Raw genomic sequence first — 19,615 nt, 5'->3', positions numbered from 1 at the left:
AGGTCTTAACGGATGTAGGGTGGGGAGAAGCCGGAGGTGGAGCCGAGAACGCGCCCGTTGATGACGTCACAGGTCGGCCCTCTATTGATCATTCTGGCCAGCGGCGCTTTGCTCACCTTCCAGGAGCAAGTCCTGTGGCGTATCATGACGGCTCACCCGGCACAAGCTCCAGGCTCCGTGAGTGCCGTTCTCTGACCCTCGTCCTTTTTTCTTGTCTGTCCCGGATTTTCTTTTCTGTTCCCTCCACCTTGCCTCTTCCCCTCCCTGACTTCGCTGGCCGCGCACGGGTGATGGGGACCCTGTGAGGCTGTTCGTCCTACCCCCTCTCACTGGTTCTGCGAATATATTTGTTCATTACTGCAGCGACTACTGTGAGCCTTAAACACGTCTCGTTCCACTCTCTAGGCATCAAGACCAGTAGGAAGCCAGGAGCAGACTAATGGCGAACTTTGGGCTGTGGGTTCTTGAGAGAAACCCCTGATTCAACTCTAACTGGTTATCAGGAAAAGCTTTTGAAACCCAAAGTACGTGTAGGAGTTAGTAAAGCAAAAAACAAACAAACAAACAAAACACTGTAAGAGGTCTCAAGGTGGAGGCAAAAACATGTTCGAAGGCGAGATAGAGAAAATGTCTTTGAAAAACTCAAAAAGTTCAATTAGATGGTGGTAGAGGGGTCAAAGCTGACAGTCTTATAAGTCTTGTTAAGCAGCGACTTTAACCCGAGGACCATTGGGAGTTATTAAGGGTTTTAAACAGAAAAGTAGGAATTTAAAAGACATTTTAATTTCCCTTTCCTGAGGTAGCAGTGTAGAGAGTGGACTGGAGTACCAATTAGAAGGCTGTGGTTGAAATATAATGAGAGAAGATGATGACTCTGACCATGGCGGCAATGTTGAGGTACCAGAGATGAAGACAGTAAAAAAAAAATAAAAATCAAGGAGATAGAATCTAAAGGACTTGGGTCTTGTGTAGGGAAAGGAAAGGAGTTAAGGAGTCAAGATAGAACTATTTGTTTGAGAGTGCTATTTGCTAAGTTAGTGAACACTGGAAGAGGAGTGGATTTTGTGAAAAGTTCAATGTTGGGCATCCTTGGTGCATGTAGGTTGGCCAGGTGGGGAATCCGATCGCACATGGATATAACTAGAGCTCTAGAGAGAGATCAACTAAAGTAGAGATATAGGAACAATCAGCTAATAAAGCCATCCAGTGGATGAGGTCATTGATAAGAAAATATATAGTGTTCTCAAACTTATATTAACCTATATTAGTATCAATCTGGGGAGCTTATTTAAAATACAGACTCCATTCCCCCCCATTCTGATTCAGTAGTTGAGGTCACCCAAAAATCACCTGCATTTTAAATAAAACTGGCGATTCTGAGGTACCACTTTGAGAAACAGTAGTGTTCAATCTGCCAAGCAATGGACAACCTCTCAGAGGAATAGGAGTAAAAAAGATGACCAAGAGAGAAAGACAGATGTATGAGAGCCTGAGCTTAGATTATATTGGTGGGCAGTTCTGAATGATAACCTGGTCCAGTTTTGACAACCATGACATGAGTGGGAGTGTTTGGCTGAGGTGAAATGAAGGTGAAGGTTAGTGGTAGGACTGTTCACGAGGACACTGAAGTCATCTAGAACTTGAAGACTGGTTTTTCGAGCTGTTTCCAAGCTGCTAAATATTCACCGAATGTGGAGTATTGACCAGAAGGCTAATAGAAGAGCATTGGAGGAACAGGGATAGAACTGTAATAGTTTAGAATTAACACTGGAGATCAAGAAGGATAAAAGACCTACCTCTAAGTTTTGTTGAATTCTGTTGGAATTTAAAACTAAAACTGCCCAGCACCAGGAATAGGCCAAGCTGGTCCCATGTCCTAGAGTTATCTACATAGAGCGGGAACTATGTGTCCAGAATCTATGGTGAGTATATAAAGGTGGTTCATGTCCTCCTTAGGAAGCTCACATCTTAGCCGAAAAGACAGAACAGGAAACATCCAGTAGGATTGTATCATATATGCATTTAGCTTATGGGAACTCAAATGTATGGATGACTAAAAAAGTGGAATAATTAAAAATTATACTTTGTCTTTTTTCTTTTAATGTACTGTTTATTATTAGATACATTTCCATTTCCATATAAGTTACTATATAGTACTATATCCAATTCAAAGGATTTTTTTCAAGGGTGATTTTTGACCAATCTTTTTTTCAACTTACTGGCTTTAGAAGCAGACCCTACATAAAATGGAATACCACTATCTTTGGTGATCATTGCTTTTAATAGAGATAGGTGCAAGGTGCTGTGGGAGTTCCAAGGAGGGAGCAGCATTCTGCCTGGGATGATCATAGAAGGGTTCACAGAGGAATATATATTCTAGTTGAGCACTTTAAGGATTGGTACAGATTTATTAAAGAAAGAGACAAGACCAAAGCTGGATGGCCAACTCTCTGAGCTGATGATTGTACGGCTGGACTAAAGGCTTCTAAGGTTTCTTTAAGCTCTAAACTTTTTTACTTTTCTTTTTCATTTACATACCCTCTTGATTTTTCTTTTTTCTATTCCTTTATTCTTCCCAGAATTTCCTTGGTGGGCAGGATGGTCATGAAGATGTTCTTACTAGATTTACTTTCCTCAGGAGCAAGCCTGGCTTGAGGCTGCCCAGGCCTTCATCCAAGAGACCCTGTGTCCAGCTGGCAAAGAGTCTAACGTCCAGTTGACTCAGTTGATAATTGACTGTGTGAAGACTACCTGGTTGTCCCAGGGAAGGAACCAAGGTTTTACACTGCCCCTCAGCTACAGGTAAGGAGAGGTTAGCTTCAGTGAGAAGTTCAATTTGGAATTTAAAGGAAGGAACTGAGAAGAGTGAGGGGAAACTTGCAAAGGGGAAGAAAAGGTGGTATAAACACAATCCCCTTCTGCCAGACTTTTCCATTCTCCATCAAGCTGCTTTCCTTTTCCTATAGTTCTCCGAAATTGGCTTAAGTCAAGTTTAGAGACAAGGAAAGGAAGGAAGAGGGTGTGGAGAAGATTGAAAGAAAATTTGGAAAAAGCTCTCAAAGTGGGGAGAGAGGCTGATACTATTTCATTTTGTATATTAGGTAACTAAGATTCACTAGGTGCAAATAGTTGTGTTTAAGAAGACCTGAGTTTAAGATCTTCTGAAGGTTTTTTTTTTTTTAAACTACGCTAGCATTTCCTAAACTGTTCTAGGCAATATTAATAAAGTACCACAAGAAAAAAGCACCGTGGCTAAATAAATTTGAGAGAGATTGGATATGATAAGCTTCTCTAGGAGGGTCATGAGGCTCATTAACATTAAAGTCTGAAAAGTACTGCAAAAAGAAGCCTATTTACCTTGTCATAGAAGTACCCACTATCTTGAGTATGTATATTATTCCTGTAGATATCTTTATATTTTTACTTCACATGTGTATATCCCCAAGCAATATACAGTAGAGTTTTGCATACCTTTAGACTTTATATAAATGGTACTATACCTTATCTGTCCTTTGTAATTTGCTGTTTGTACTTAAAATTATGCTTCCAAAATTTATTCATATTAATAGCTCTAACTCATTTATTTCAACTGCTGTATGGTATTCTATTATGTGAATATACATATCACTGTGCATTTATCTTTTTAAAAAATAAAAAAGGTAGAAATCTGTTTAGCTTTGTTTAATTTGTCATTTCCCAGATTTTTTTGAGCACAGGATACTTTTTCCCTGGCACTCCCTTAACCTGCTTATAGCAGTTTGAGAAACACTTCACTCAGCCTAGCAATCTGTCATAGTCTGTAAAGGCAAGGGATCTTTGGTGAGAAGACAGCTTAATTGTACTCCATGTTATCCAAAAAAACATTTAAAAAATTCTGTGTAATTTTCTTATCCATGGACTTTATTATGAATCAATAGGAAATAAAAAGAGGTGAAGAAATGGGAACCCTTGTCCACTGTTGGTGGGAATGTAAATTAGTACAGCCATTATGGAAATGGTATGGAGGTATCTCAAAAAAATTAAGACTAGAACTACCTAAATGATCCAGCAATTACTCTTCTGGTTATTTCCCTGAAAAATATGAAAACACTTATATGTAAAAATATATGTATCCCTATGTTCATTGCAGCGTTACTAACAATAGTCAAGACATAGAAACAGTCTAAGTAGATTGATGGATGATTGGATAAAGAAGATGAAGCGTGTGTGTACACACACACATAATAGAATACTACTCAGCCATAAAGAAGATGGAATATAGCCATTTGCAACAACATGATGGATCTTGAGAGTATTATGCTAAGTGAAATAAGTCATATGGAAAAGGACAAAAATTGGTTGATTTCACTCATGTGTAGAATATAAAACAAAAACAAACAAAACAAAAGTGAACTCATAGAGTGATGGTTACCAGAGGGGAAACAGGATTGGTGGGGAGGACGAAGTGGGTAGAGAGGGTCAAATATACAGTAATGGAAGGAAATTGGACTATATAAAGAGCACGCAATAGAGTATAGATGTTGAATTATAATCTCGTATACCTGAAAATTATGTTATTAACCAATGTTACCCCAATAAATGTAATTTTTTTAAAAAATTAAATTCAACAAGGATAGGGGGGAAATCCTAAGATGGAATACTGAGGGAAACAAATGAATCTAACAATTACAATGTTATTCATAACTACACAGAACAGGAAAATTTTCTTTCAACTATATCCTCAGAATAAAGACAAAAAGAATCGCAAATGCAATAAACCAGTGATAACCAAAATTTCTGGTCTTCCAGAATGTAAATCAATGCACTGCTTCCGTTACTGAGAAGTCTTGCCTATGAAAAAATGTCAGCTGAACTAAACTGTGTTGTTTGGCATTGTGTTTAGCCAGATACTTAACTCTCAGTTTTGAAAACCATAGCATTTTGCCATATTTGCTTCAGTTCTCTTTTATAAGAAGTAAAGTGTTACAGATTTGGTAAAGTCCCCTAAGTGCTCTATCCTGATCCAGTTCTCTACCCCTTCTCCTTAAGTAATCAGTGTTCTGAAGGGAGGAGGTACAGCCTCATCCAATAAGCACACTATCAGCTTCACTGGCTGTTTTCGCATTACTCTCCGATGGAGTTGTGCCAGTTGACACACATACCAGTATATATCTATATCCTGAACCTTTTTCATATCTTGTTTTTGCCTTTTAAAAAAATTTTTTTTTGGCCTATTTGATAGGATTAAATGATATTGTAATTCCAAATTAATTTCTGAGAGCCCTTTTACCTGGGGACTTTTTTCTTTTCCTCCTATGTAACTCTTCTCCTTTGGACTCTGTTTTTCCTATAATTCTTGTCTATGTTCATAACTTTTAAGATTCCGTTGTTTTTTTAAATATAGAATGAGCTCTCATCTGAAACTGTCCTACTAGTATGGGAAAAGCCCTGGGACAGGAGAGCTACTTATCAACCAGTCATAGTTGAAGAAATTGTGATTTCCATGAAGTCTTTAATTGTAGTGGGGTTGAGGTCTCCCACTGGTGAGTTGAGTGTATGCCTAGTGGCCTCGGTGATCATAGTCTGATTAAAGGAAGATCCAAATCTCTCCAAATTCTGATATTACTAGAATAATTGAAAAGTGGTAAGTCAGCAATTTTTAGAAAACTTGGAACCTTTTTAAAGTTTCTTGTTATTCAAGATAAATATAAAATTGATAGTATAATATATAGACATGACGAGTTCATAAAGTGAATAAGGGTAAAATAGAAATTATTTGACAGACATAAATATTCATTTCTTCATTCTCCTTCATTGAGTGCCTGTTGTATGCCAGGCATTGTGCTAGGCCTTGAAAGTTGGAGAGCAATGATAAATGCAAAGGATTTGAGGTTATCACCTTCAGTTCCTGACCCAAACCCTAAAGAATCTGGGAAAAGTGACCCCTGTTTTTATTGTTTTCTGTCCTGAAGGTGTCTAAGAAACAGCTCTCTCCCACTGCTTTTGCCTGGGCATTTAGAGAAGTAGAGAAACACAGAAAGAACATGGACTTTTGAGTGAGGTGCACTTAGCTTTGCCACCTGCGCCACTGTGTACCTGAACCTCTCTGTTTCCTCGTTGGTAGTCTTACAAGGGGTTTTAGTGAAATTCAATACAATATCAAGCGTGAACGGACCCAGTATAGTATAGTAAGAGAGGCTCAACGCATGTCAGTTTCTATCTTTGCTGTTTACCTGCTTCAAAGCCATTTGAGAAAGAATGAAGCAGATATGGAAGGGCAGTGAGCCATCTAGAACAACATTCCCACACTTCAGTACTCATGTGTGGTTGATCTTTACGAGTACAATCAGGATAAATTGTGATGTTTCGTAACCATATCCTATTTCTTTTCTACTCAAAAAATCATAGGAATGCAAGTGTGGAATAATGGTATTACAAAGATGTGAATCTATCACAACTTTGATAATTTAACTGTTATCACATTATCCATGATATACCTCACAATAGTGACTCAGCAGTGTTGCAATACTTTGCTTAAGAATGGCCGATCTCATACATCTCTTGAGATTTGGAAACTCTTGATACTAACTCCCATCTCAGCCTCAGTTTCCCAGCTAGTCTCTAGTCCTGTGATCTTCTAGACTAGGAAGGAAACCCGGCTAGGTCCATTGAGTTTGAGCCATTAGGCAGATGCCTAAGTGGCCCCATTGGAGTTTTCTGTTTAAGAGCTCTGAGATGCTATCGAAGGAGCTATTTGTAAAATATTCTGTAAAATGTTCTCCCCACATTCATCTCCTCAGGCTGCTTTTGCATTCCTACTTCATTTCTCTTAGTCTTCTCTGTGGCTTTATCTTGTTCAAGATATTATTCAGCAGACTTTCTTTCTACTTTCTCCCTTGGTACTACCCAGTCTTTGAACCCAGATCCCATCCTCATTTTCTTAGACTCTTCACCCCAGCTTTCCCCGCCTTTAGTTAATCAAACAACCTCCTTTCTTAGTCCATGTTCCCCATTGACCTTTCCTTGGGATAGTGGGGGGATTTGTTGGGGTTGAAATTAACTTCTTAGGCTTGGATACAGCTTTGTAAGACTTTGCTTCCTTCACTCTGCAGCTTTGTCTCAGTACAGGACCTCAAGACCCACCAGCACCTCCCATGCTGCAGCCACCTGTCCTGGAGCAGTACCGCGTACCAGGCTTGGGCCCAAGAAGCTGGACTAAGTGGGACCCTGCCCCGGGAGCGGCTTTTACTTTTAGGGACACTAACAGACCTATCAGGGGACTTGGAACAAAAGTGCAGGAATGGAAATCTTTATGTGAGAGATAACACTGGTATCCTGGGCTGTGAGGTGAGTAGGAAGGGAAGGTTAGATGCTCAGATCCTAACAAGAATGGTACCTAGGAGTGAGGCAGTTAAGTCTCTGAGGGAGCAAAGGTAGAAGGGATTAAATGGGATATGAGGATCTTGATTAACCCTTTCTCTTGGTCTTTTTTAGCTCATAGATCTGGACCTTTCTTGGTTGAGCCATCTCTTTCTGTTCCCCAGTTGGAGTTACCTCCCTCCTGCCAGGGGTAATTTCTCAGAAGAAGGGCACTTGGAGCTCTGGGGTGCCCCTGTGCCAGTGTTTCCCTTGACCATCAGTGCTGGCCCTCTCACCCCTATCTCTGTTCTCTACCCTGAGGCTGCTTCCCGCCTGCTCAGGCACAGGTAATTCTTCCCTCTTTAGGGGATGAAGGAGCACTGCGAAACTGGGAGGATGATGATGGGTCAGTGGAAAGAAGGCGAGAGGGTATTGAGAGTAATATAGATGGAATGTTCCAAATCAAGGGAACGATAGGGCCTCTTTTAGAATAATATCTTTGGAATCGCTGGGGAAATAGGGAAATTTTACATCACAACTGGATTTTTCTTTATGTGGGAGGGGAGGCATTTGTTGGGTAAAAGAAAAGAAATAAAAATGATTTTTTCTCTCTTCTTTCTACCTTCCTTAGGAGCAAGCTCAAAGTCGTGCAGCCAAACCTGGCTGGGAAGCTGGTTCGATTGAGTGCCCTGGTGAAAAGTCAAAAGAAAGCTTACTTTGTCCTGTCTCTTGGTGAATCATCCCCAGCTGGCAGCCAAACTGGCAGTTATGTGTCCATCATCGTTCAGGTGAGGAATGGGGTCAGTTCAGGGGCATGGAGATATAGAAGTGGTGTTAGAACTCTTAATAGGAAAGATAACATCTTAGGAGGAACCACAAAGGAAAGGTGGAGAGTTCTTTTCTGGAATAGTGATGTTGAGGGAAGATTCCAGGTAACGTCATTTCTGTGTACAGGAGGTGGGGAATGGACTTGCCTGCCATGCAGTTCATTTGAGTAGACAACTTTTGTATTGTGTGTGACATTTTGAAAATCTGCCAAAATCACTTGATTTTTTTTCCCCTACATTAGAAGGATGACCAAGGAAATTATTTATCTGAACATTCTTAAGACATTAAATATATACACTTTTTAAAAGTGTATTGTTATATGACTTATAACTTGGTACTTATTGTAGACTCTTATCAACTGGTAAAATTTTAAAATCATTAATGTATACACCAATTATTGTTATATGTCTTATAAATTATCTGAACAGGGTTCCAAAAGCATTCAAAACAATTAAAGAATGAAAAGCCTTTCTAACATGCATATTAGAAAAAAAAGGAAACTGAAATTTATTAGCACTATTAGAATTCTTAACTGTGTCTGTGTGTGTCATGAGTTTAAATAACAGTGATTAGAGTATAATGGATCTAAAAATGCTAAAACTAAAAATTCTTAGAAGCCACCCAAATTTCTGATCCTGCTTTTTCCTTCGGGGTTAAAGAGGAGCTTTTGTATTTTTTTCCACATTAGAATATTTTAAGTCTCCTGGAGACCATTCAAATGGTCTGTGCAGAGTGGGATTGGCTCATTCATGTATTATATGTCAAGAGAGAAATCTCTGAATTTCTGCAGGGTGACCGAAGTCCGGTAAACCCTTTGGGTAGTTTATCTTATTGTAGATTTTATATGGTATTGATTTATGAAATAAGCAGAGAAATGCAAAACAGTATGTAAGTTCTAAGATGTGTGGTATAGTTTGTAACTGCTGTAGCACGTTATCTGGAGTTTATTATGTGGAGGGAAGCCTTATGAGAGAGTTTAGACTTGATCTGAGGCTTGAAGATTGGACAGGATTTAAATCACTAGGAGAGAGGGGAGGATATTTAGGACTAGAGAATCACCTGTACCAAGATTCAACTTTTATCGAGTATGTAATATAATGCTAGGCACTTTGGTCAGTTCAGAGGCACAAAATTGAAGCTCTCAGCCAGATAATTAAGTCAATAGTTACTGTTCAAGATCATAAGTGCTGTGGTAAGTACATGTCCAAGCACAAGGTTATGAGGGTACAGAGGTGGGCTTCGGAATAAGCCTGAGGGGTGAGGAGAGGAGTGATCTTGGTGTGTTTGTGGGCTACTGAAGGGACATACTGTCACTCTAGATGACCCCAGTAAATCTCTTCTATAGTAGAAGAGTGAGGTCATTTCTTGAAAATGAAGGACTGGACTCAGTAAAGAGGAGTAAAGGTCAGGGTTAAGAGATTGCTAAACAGTGATGGGACCCAGCTGGAGAGGGTCACTATCAGCGTTTGGCACTGGGGTGGCATGGGTCTGTCTTCCTCAAGTAGGTTTTTTGCCTTAGGAAAGGAGTTGTGGAATTAGCCATGGTGATGTGGTATTAGAACAGAGGAAGGGAAGAACCTCAGTGTCTGAATAAAGGAGAAGGGCCTGCAATATTGGAGGTCCTAGTGAAAGGTTAATGAGTAAAGGAGGGTTGGGGGAGAGCAGAAGCACCAGTATTCATTTGTTTGTTCAGTCAAACCATTATTAACTACTTGTTTTGCACAGTCAGTAAGCTTAAGTGAGGTCTTAGCAATACCTTACAATGAATTGTGACATCCAAGGTCTGATTGGTGATACTCAGCTGGTTTTAGAGTAGATTGGAGGTCTGTGAAGTTGAGCACAGGGAACTGAAGTTCAAGTGTCTTGACCATCACTGTGTTTTGAAGGCCCTCAGAATGGCAACAGTACCATTGTGCCTGTGGGAGTATACCATTGTGCCTGTGGGAGACTGGTATACTTAAGAACAGTCTCTTTTTACTTCGTGCTTAAATTTCTTCAACAACCATCCTTCCCCAGTCCATATAATGCCCTGTTGTCAGATGTTTATTTTTATTTTCCTGCTTTGATATATCTTATTTTCTTATAAAGTCTTCAGTGTGTTTTTTTCCCCCTCAACTTGGCTTCTCATCTTGTCTCTAGCACCTCCCAGGAACATTCCTTTTTCTTCATCCTTGCCAGTGTTTTCACTGCCTTGCTTGTTCTGAGTTCTGCACATTTCCATGTTGTTGCCTCCTGCTTGAATCACCTTTCTTTCTCTCCACTTTGACAAACTGGAGATGTCCTTCAGGACCCTGTTCAAGTTTTACTTCTTTCACTTGGGCTTCCTGATCATTCCAACATCCTAACCTCCTCTCTCTTTCTCGGAAAACTTAGCGAATGTGTATTCTTTTTGCCACTTGATCATACATGGCCCCATATTATGACTTGGGTTTACGTCTGTGTTTCCCAGTGGTTTAAAATATGTTAGAAGAGAGGGAATAGTCTATTATATTTCCCTTAACATCTGTTTCCATACTAGATACATACCTACATACCCAGTGCATGTTGATTGAATAAGTGAAAGTTGTTTATATGTTATGGGGTGGAATAGGGAAAAGTCAAAAAGGACCTAATTTTCTAAATGGAATGTTTATGTGTTTTGGAGGAAGTTTTACAGATGGTTTGTATCTTGGGGGAGGAATTAGGAAACATTTGGCATCTCCTTTGAGAGGAGAGATCCTGAAAGTTCTATGGTTTAACATTTAATTTATAAACAAGGAAGATGAAGAAGCAAGGAAAGCTCATGAAGAACAGATCTTTGAGGTCAAATCATGATGGAAAGGGACTCTGGCAAAAGGGCAGCATTGTGGGAAGCATCTCATGTACCATGTTGCCTGCCTCTGCAGGTCCCTGCCCAGCTGGTCTGGCACCGAGCCCTTTGGCCTGGTAGGGCCTATGTGCTGACAGAGCTTCGAGTATCCAAGATCCATGGTCACCGTTACCATGTTTGGACAACTAGTCCCTCCTCCTGTCTTTTGCCGCTGAAACCAGAATGTGTGCGAGAGCTGGAACTAAAATTAGAGCCAGACGAACTCCTCTTAGAGGCTGACCCCAAGCCACACCCTAGGCCCAGCAACTCCCAAGACAGGAAGGAGCAAAAAGGTCTTGTCCGGGACTCCAGACTCTTATCATATACGGTGAGTATAGGGAAGAGATCCTAGAGCTTGAGGGGCAGGAAATGTTTATCTTCAAAGGGGAAGGAAATAGAGATCAACTGGCTCTTTGACCTTTTTGCAGGGAACGGTCACGGGTGTGCTGAATCAGCCTGCTGGCCTCTATGAACTGGATGGGCAGCTGGGGCTTTGTCTTGCTTACCAGCAATTCCATGGCCTCAGGCGGGTGGTGCGACCAGGAGTCTGTCTGGAGGTACATGAGGGATCAGGGCTGGTGATAAAGAGAGGCCTTCTCAGCAGCTTCTTTAACCTTTATAGGCTGGTCTTTTTTTTGGGGGGGTAGCAGGGTGAGAACCTTTATAGCAAAAATATAAAAATAATAAGTGTGTATCGGGGTCGGGGAGCATGTGCATTCGTTAAGAATGATTTGGATGAGAGTGCAGATCAGGAAGTAGTAGAATCTGGGGCTCATGGAGAAGGGGTTGGGACCAGAGTGTCTCTCCTTCATAGAAGGGCCTTCTAACTGGAGGAAGAGATGCACAGTTATAGGAAGAGCCAGAATGATGTCAGGTGGCCTGGTGAGTAGGTAAGCCATACCAGCTAGGAGTCCTCTGGTCCATGGAAAGACTGGGTGAAGCTTGTGAAAGATGAAGCCTTACCCCAAGGGCAGTGGGTTGTGATGGAAGGTAAGGCATGGAGGCCGAAAGGAAATCGCCTGTATAGGAAAAATTGGGTTTCTGTTAGAACTCAGGAAATGGAAAACTACAGTTAACTGCCTGGAGTCATTGAGTTGGCTTCACTTCTCCTTTTTCACTTTTTCTGCCTTTCTCCAGCTCCAGGATGTTCACCTCCTTCAGTCAGTGGGTGGAGGGACAAGAAGGCCAGTGCTAGCCCCTTGTCTCCGTGGTGCCATTCTACTTCGAGGATTCTCTCGTCAGAAGCCTGAGACTCAGACTTCCCCCCAAGCCCAGGGGGCCTCCCTGTATGAGCAGCTGGTATGGGAATATCAGCTAGGACTTCCCCTCTACCTGTGGGCTACCAAGGCCCTGGAGGAGCTGGCTCGCAAGTAAGGAGGATGAGGAGTCTGGGCTGGCAGTGGGAGTAGGACACCGCCTTTGTAAGGGAAGCAGGATCTTGGAAGAAGCAGGGTCTTTGGGGGAAGTGACTCACCGTTTCTCCCTGGCCAAGGCTGTGTCCCCATGTGCTGAGACACCACCAGTTCCTTCAGCATGTCTCTCCTGGGAACTCCAGCCTGGGACTACAACTGCTGGCTCCTACCCTGAATGTTCTGTCTCCACCATGCATCCCCAGTCGGAATGCACATAAGGAGATCCTTGAAGAGCCACATCTCTGTCCACTCCAGAAGGTATGAGGATGTGAGGAAAGTTGGGTGGCAGAGCTAATATATGGAGGGTACAAATGGAATACACAATCTGATTTTTCTTCTCTCCCTTACAGTATACTCGGCTGCAGACTCCCTGCTCTTTCCCCACTCTGGCCACCCTGAAAGAGGAAGGGGAGTGCAGGGCCTGGGCCTCCTTTGACCCTAAGACCCTTCTGCCCCTCCCAGAGGCTTCACACCTGACCACTTACCAACTCAATCAGCGCCTTGCCTGGTCCTGGCTCTGTCTGCTGCCCGCCACCTTCCAACCAGCTCATGTAAGTGGGGCTCCAGCAGGGCTCAGGGCACTTTCTCTTTGTGCTATCCTTACTACCACTACTGTAGTCATTTCTTGTCATTTTTACTGACTAGCCTTCTAACTAAACTACTCCGTTTCTTCTTGACCCCTAGCGACAGCAAGTAGAAAGAGCGAGGTAAAATGTGACTTGGATTACAAAACTGTCTTGCTTTAAATCCTTGTTTCTCCCAGTGCACATAAAATAAAATCCAAACTTCTTATTATGTCCGATGCTTATTCTCCTACCTCTAACCTCGATGTGAACGCATCTATGTTTTTTTTTCACATATGTCTTCCCCACTTGAAAATAAATTCTTTGAGGTCAGAGGCTATGTCTCTTGTGTTCACTTTGTAGCTGACATTTAACACAGTGCCTAGCACATAGTAGATGCTCAATATTTGCTTAATAAATACTTGATACGTTGGCTTTCATCTCCCTTTAGGTTTTACTTGGGATCCTAGTGGCTTCATCTCATAAAGGTTGTCTACAACTTCGGGATCAAAGTGGTTCCCTCCCCTGCCTACTCTTGAACAAGCACTCACAACCCATCACTGACCCCCGGCTTATAGGTTTGGAGTCCAAAGGTGGAGAGGTGGTGGTAGCAGAGTGGAGGGTCTAGGAATGGGGGCTTCGGGAGGAAGTACCTGCTGAGATTTTCTAGAGATGCTGAAGTTACATAGATTAATCAATAGGTTTTGGGAGAAGTTTGGAAGACCAGTATTGGCAGGTAGAGAAAGGAAGCAAGGGGTTCCCTAGCCAGAACTCCAATTCCCAATATTCATTTCTCCTTCCATAGTGCCTAATATGCACATCAGGATGGCAGCTCTTATTTCTTGCATTCTTAGTTTGGAAGAATAATGATAGTCTTACTTGGACTTATTGAGATTTGTGGACAGGAAAATCCTGGAAAGCATCTTAGATCTAGGAATGGGCATTTTAGGGATTTGTGAGAAAGTAGAATCAAGGCCTTTCAGCCTAGGAGGCCAGGGGTGGGATTGGACATGCAGATGGAATGGTTTCTCCTTGGAGGTGTCATCCCTCTAAAGTGGAGGTCAGGTCAGGCTTGTGTTGGGCAGCAAGACCTGCAGGGCGATCTGCTTCACTTCCCATTCCACAGTTCTCTCCTCTTGTCAAAATAGAAAACTTCTTTCTTCTAGGCTGTTTGGTACGGGCAGAGAGGTTCCAGTTGGTCATAGAGAGGAATGTCAGAAGCAACTTTCCTTCCTGGAAGGAACTGAGCATGACGGGCTTCATCCAGAAGCAGCAGGCCAGGTTGGCTTCTTGGGATGGTGGCTGTACGCCAAGTCTCTGAGGGGAAGGGGCAGGGCCTGGTGCAGATATTAGAATGCTGGGGCCTGCACACCCAGTGTCTGTGTCACTAAGACACCTATTTCTTGTCTCTCCCAACAGAGTGTACGTCCAGTTCCTCCTGGCTGATGCCCTGATCCTTCCTGTGCCCAGACCCTTCCTTCTCTCAGCCACCTCATCAACATCTCCTCAGACAGAGCCCACCCTCCCCAAGGATCCCCACTTAGGACAGAGCCGGTTGTTCTTGCTGTCCCACAGGGAGGCACTGATGAAGAGGAACTTTTGTATTCCCCCAGGAGCCAGTCCAGAGGTGCACAAGCCCACACTCAGTTTCTACGTATCAGGGAGCTGGCTTGGGAGCACCCAGAGGAAGGAGGGAACTGGATGGGGCTCACTTGAGCTCAAGGGAGATGAGAACAAGAATCAAAAGGTAAGCTGGCATTGCAGGGATCTAGGGCTTGACCTGTCTGGAACCCCAGCATCTTGCTCTCCTTCCTTACAGGTTCTCCTCATCTTTCTTGGCTCCTCAGTCCGCTGGTTCGATTTCTTGCACCCTGGGCAAGTATACCGACTTGTGGCTCCTGGCCCTCCCGTGAGTGCTCAGTTTCATTATACCCTTCCCCAGAAAACTTTCTTTTTGGTTTAGGGTCTGGAGAGGAAGTGCCAGTGCCTGGTCACTGTCTAGCTCTTCTAATAGAAGGGTAGATCTAGATCAAATAGAAGACCTGTCTATTTCTAGATCACTTCTTTCACTAGGCTCCAGAAGGAACACAAAATTGGGTCATAGTATTTTGTGAACCTCCTTCCGGATCAGAGACTGTTGTCTTCCAATTTCCTGGCAGACACCAATGTTGTTTGAGGAGGGTAGTTCATCCTGCATATCGCAGCGTCCTCTGGAGTTGGCTGGTTGTACATCCTGCCTCACTATCCGGGATGAGTGGACCCTGGAACTTGAGAGCTCCCAGAACATCCCAGATGTGCTGGGTATCAACAAGGCACTGCCTCAGTCCTCACTGACCGACCTGCTCAGTGGCAAGTAAATGTCTTTCAGCTTCTCCAGCTCATTAGACTGCTCTCCCTTCCTCTGCCGTCGTTAGGTTTGGTGCACAGTCCTATCTCTGCTTCTGTGTTTCTTTCATGTGATTTAGCTCCTAGAGGAAAGATGTCAGTGTACGATGGGAATTGTGTTTCATACCTGATTCCCCTTGCCCCTCCAGAATGTTACTATTTTGAAATGATCATGAGCAGCCTTAGCAACAAAAGGAAATATAAGAAATTTTTTTAAAATGTAAAGACAAAAGCTGAAAATCTATAGAGCAGGGCCTTCTTTTAGTACAAGAAGTACCTAGCTTATAGCTTCAGGAACAGATGTACTCCCTTCATATCAACCTTTTGGGGTACCTGCAAATGCAAATGAAGAAGCTGCAGAGATATTTTCCCCTGTATTAAACCGTAGTGGAGTGTATGTGTAATTTTTATGAAACTGGTCTCTACTAGAAGTGAATGTTTTTAAGGATCTAATTTGAAGGTGGGAGCATGAGCTCCAGCATATTAAGCTGCAAATGATGGACTGACATATTCTAGGCATAAATGCAAGAGCAGATTTAACTCAGCTGGTGTACTTCTTGATAAGGCCTCTGGTTAGTTACAAAGTTGTATAGGTTTTGAGCGGTCTGCCACAATTCTATTTTTCCTATAAATCCTGTTACTTTTAGTGTGTGATTTGACACAGCATGAGAATTTTTGAGATCTTAGATGATGTTCTAACAGATACTTTAGCTCCTTTTTCTGTCTTTAGACTTGACTCTCCATTCTGTTTTCTTATGCCTTCATTCTCACTGTATTTCTCTGACCCTTCAGCTTCACAGATTCTTTGGTGTCCTTCTCAGCTGAGATTCTGTCACGGACATTGTGTGAGCCACTTCCGGCCCCTGTCTGGACAAAGCCTGGTAATGACACTTCCTTTAAGGGAAGGTATGAAATGGAGCGATGGGACTTTATGGTCCAGAAAGATACCACTGACCCCTCCCCTATCCTGTAGGGAGCACTGAGGCCAGAAGACGGTGTGTGAAGCTAACCGTAGCTCTGGAGACTGCTGATTGTGAATTTCCCCCTCACTTGGACATATATATTGAAGGCCCACACTTGCCTCCACCACTAGGACTCCTTCCAAGAGCCCGAGTCTACTTTAACCAGCTGGAGAAAAGAGTTTCCAGGTGAAGATCTATGAAGCTGGCCTTGCTGCCTCTCCCGACTGATATGGTTCTTTTGAATGGTCACCCCTACCTAACTATGCTACAATGACACCTTCTTTTTTGATAATTACATTTTATATGTTACTCTGGAGTTTATGCCCTCTACTCTCATGAGATGTTCCAGACCAGTCCTTTCCTCATTCTTCCCTCTGATTTGATAGAGCCTGGGCTAGGGAACATCCCTCAGAGGAGTAGCCTAGTCTCTGATAGAGTCTCAACTTCAGCTTCAAATTGACTTCCTTCTCCTTCCTCTTGCAGATCCCACAATGTTTACTGTTGTTTCCGGTCATCCACTTATATGCAGGTCCTGAGTTTTCCCCCGGAGACCACAATTAGGTCAGTGCCCCAGGCTCTGATCCCCAAATCTCACATCCTCACATCTGTATTCCACACATGTTCCTGGCTCAGGAATTTTTGCCATAACTACAGTCTTCTCCAATCCTAACAGAATATGTTGAGTCAGAGTGATTTCCTCTGCCCCAAATAAAGTCCTTCCAGACACACCCTGCTTTCAGCACTCCTTTGGCTATTTCTTGACACAGTTCCCTCCCCCATCATTTTTTTAGTGCTCCGCTGCCCCACATCTACCTGGCTGAACTGCTACAGGGTGGGCAGTCCCCATTCCGTGCCACTGCCTCTTGCCATATTGTTTCTGTCTTCAGCCTTCAGCTCCTCTGGGTGTGTGCTCACTGTACCAGCCTCTGCCACCAGGTATGGGAGGGGAGAGGCTAAGCTGGGTGTAGGGTGCCAGAGGGATGTGATGAGACCAAGAGGATTTTTCCAACCACTTTTTTTTTTTTCCCAGGGGAGGTGTACTCATCAGAGTTCCACTTGCCCCACTCAGACATCTGTAAGCCAGGCCAGCATCAGGTGAGAGCACAAGGTGGGCACCCATCGCACCATTTACTTCCCTATTACACAACTTCGCCTGTGTGCTGTCCCTGTGTTAACATAATTCTCAGCTTGTGGGAATTGTTTGATAAATATTTTTGAATGAACTAAGGGTAAACAAGTTAAAGATAAAACAGTGGGGATGGAGGCATATTGAGTTCAGGTGACTCACCATGTGGGTTTGCTGTGAGAGTTTGTTTTTTACCCCTCCCCCCCCTCAGGCTTCTGGTGGAGGATGGAACTGCTGAAGCTGTGGTGACCTGTAGGAATCATCACGTGGCAGCAGCACTAGGGCTGTGTCCTAGTGAGTGGACCTCCCTCCTAGAATTTGTCAGAGGGCCAGGGAAAGTGGCCTTGCAATTTACAGGGCCTGGAGCCCAACCTGAGGTGAGATGTGGCTAGGAGGTGGGTCTCGGATACCCATGTTCCTGAGGGTTTGGTAGAGGATGTAGGAGTTTGAGTTCTGCTTAATCCTCAGTTTCCCTTTCTAGTCTTCAGCCAAGATTGATGAGCCCTTGACCCTCTTCCTCCGGACACTTTGTACCAGCCTCTCTGTCCTCCGCCCTATTGTGCTTTCATTTGAGCTTGAGAGGAAACCCTCCAAGATCATCCCTTTAGGTAAGGATGGAAGGGTGGGGGTGTAGATAGATGGGTCACAGGAGGAAGAGGGATGAGGGATTGATAGAGGATTTCTGGAGTTGGGGAAGAGAATGGTAGATGAGGACTAAAAACCAAATGAATAGCGCATGTGTTTTCCTCTCTTCCTATCTCAGAATCTCCTCGGCTACAGCGATTCCAATGTGGGGAGCTCCCTCTCCTGACTCGTGTGAATCCCACGATCCAACTGTCATGTCTCTCTATCCAGGAGCCTGAGCACTCCAGCTCTCTAGGGGCATTTGCTTCTTCCTGCTAACCTGAACTGCAACAATGGCCTGAAAGTTCTTTCTGTCTGCTGGAACCCTTGAGAGCTAGGCCCCAGCTCCTCCCCCTTGTCGTAGCCCTTGCCTTCTTTGTGATTGAACCAGGACCCCAGAGCCCTGTATTCATAAACTGCTACCCTACTGTAATTTCTCCTTCATATTCTGGTGCTAGCCCACCTTGGGGAAAGTGTGGAAATAGGCAAATCATGGCGCTGTTGATATTTTACCTCTGCTTGGGGTTAAAGCACCTGCATTCACAGGTGACCCTGACCCTGGGTTCTGCCATTGTGGCAGGGGCCAGAGGAACAGAAGACTCGCCTTGTGTTATAGGTAGTTTCATTTACTTTTAGCAAGTAGAGGAGATGGAAATTAACATTTAGCAAAATGTTAAAAGAATAGCATTTAGTAAGAACAGCCCAGACCTTGAGACTCTTGTCCTATCTAACACTTGTGACAAGTCCCTTGGACTGTAATAAAGCTCTGGTGATGTTTTGCACTTGTGCTCCTGGGGTCCCAGACTTTCTGACCTGGCAGCTGGCCCATCATTTACCATCATTTCCACCCTTGTTTTCCACCAGTGCCAAAACTGGTTTGAAGAGCTGGTCCAGTGGAAGAATAATACCAAAAGTCAGTTTGGTTGTTATCTACCCTAAAGGGAGTAAATTGGGGAGGTGGGGGCAGGGTAGAGAACATTACTTTGATGGTCTCAGTCAGCAAGGTTGCGCTGAGGAGGAAGTCAATTATGCAAGCCTAGAGTTAATGGGAAGTACAAGATGGATATAAGGAAGTGGGAGTGAGGGGAATGCCAACCATTAAGAGAGGCTTGTAAGAAACCTGTACTATGGAACACCAGTCAAGTGGTCAGTACTGTGGGTTTCCCATGGGCTAGGCCTAAGGCAAATCTTTGATCCACACTGTGAGACTGGTAGGAATTCTTAAGTCAGAATCCGTAGACTTAGGGATTGCACAATCAAATATTTGGGGGTACTTATGTATTTGGTTGGTGGTTTTCCAATTTTTTCCTGGGAGTTGCTTTCTCAATGGAGAGGTAGAGCCTAGCCACACCCCTTGGATCAAAATGTTAAAAGACTAGCATAGTAAGAAAATTTTGCTCAGAGGTCATTCCTGGCCCTCTAAGAGATTGCTTCCAGATTGTATTTGGGAGGCTCTTGAGTCATGGGTAAGTCACACAAAAAAAATCTTAAAAGGTTGAAACAGTTTTGCTGCTATACCTCTTGATATA

At 43.3% G+C, this 19,615-nt stretch overlaps 1 protein-coding gene across 1 annotated transcript; it reads left to right on the top strand.

The window, feature by feature from the left end:
- The first annotated feature begins 21 nt into the window (after nt 1–21).
- CTC1 (CST telomere replication complex component 1) lies at nt 22–18,873 on the top strand. The gene is made up of 23 exons (XM_039847294.1): nt 22–177; nt 2,639–2,802; nt 7,092–7,326; nt 7,474–7,685; nt 7,970–8,126; nt 11,052–11,342; nt 11,443–11,571; nt 12,152–12,384; nt 12,507–12,684; nt 12,777–12,977; nt 13,441–13,567; nt 14,156–14,270; nt 14,409–14,736; nt 14,809–14,898; nt 15,149–15,342; nt 16,167–16,255; nt 16,348–16,522; nt 16,820–16,897; nt 17,128–17,272; nt 17,367–17,431; nt 17,674–17,839; nt 17,944–18,070; nt 18,226–18,873. Exons 1-23 carry the CDS (start codon nt 61–63, stop codon nt 18,363–18,365), a joined length of 3,756 nt encoding a protein of 1,251 aa, XP_039703228.1. The 5' UTR covers nt 22–60; the 3' UTR covers nt 18,366–18,873.
- Nucleotides 18,874–19,615: the final 742 nt, after the last annotated feature.

This window comes from Pteropus medius, unplaced genomic scaffold (assembly GCF_902729225.1).
Source record: "Pteropus medius unplaced genomic scaffold, Ma_sr-lr_union100, whole genome shotgun sequence".
NCBI classification, from domain to species: domain Eukaryota; kingdom Metazoa; phylum Chordata; class Mammalia; order Chiroptera; family Pteropodidae; genus Pteropus; species Pteropus medius.
The sequence above is the reverse complement of the archived record's forward strand: the minus strand, read 5'-3'. Positions and strand labels throughout refer to the sequence as shown.

Bases quoted from the DNA above. Each gene is read 5' to 3' on its own strand.
- CTC1 (XM_039847294.1), top strand. From the start codon at position 61: ATGACGTCACAGGTCGGCCCTCTATTGATCATTCTGGCCAGCGGCGCT. The intron at 2,803-7,091 runs GTAAGGAGAGGT...TTCACTCTGCAG, and splicing joins ACACTGCCCCTCAGCTACAG to CTTTGTCTCAGTACAGGACC. The intron at 8,127-11,051 runs GTGAGGAATGGG...CTGCCTCTGCAG, and splicing joins ATGTGTCCATCATCGTTCAG to GTCCCTGCCCAGCTGGTCTG.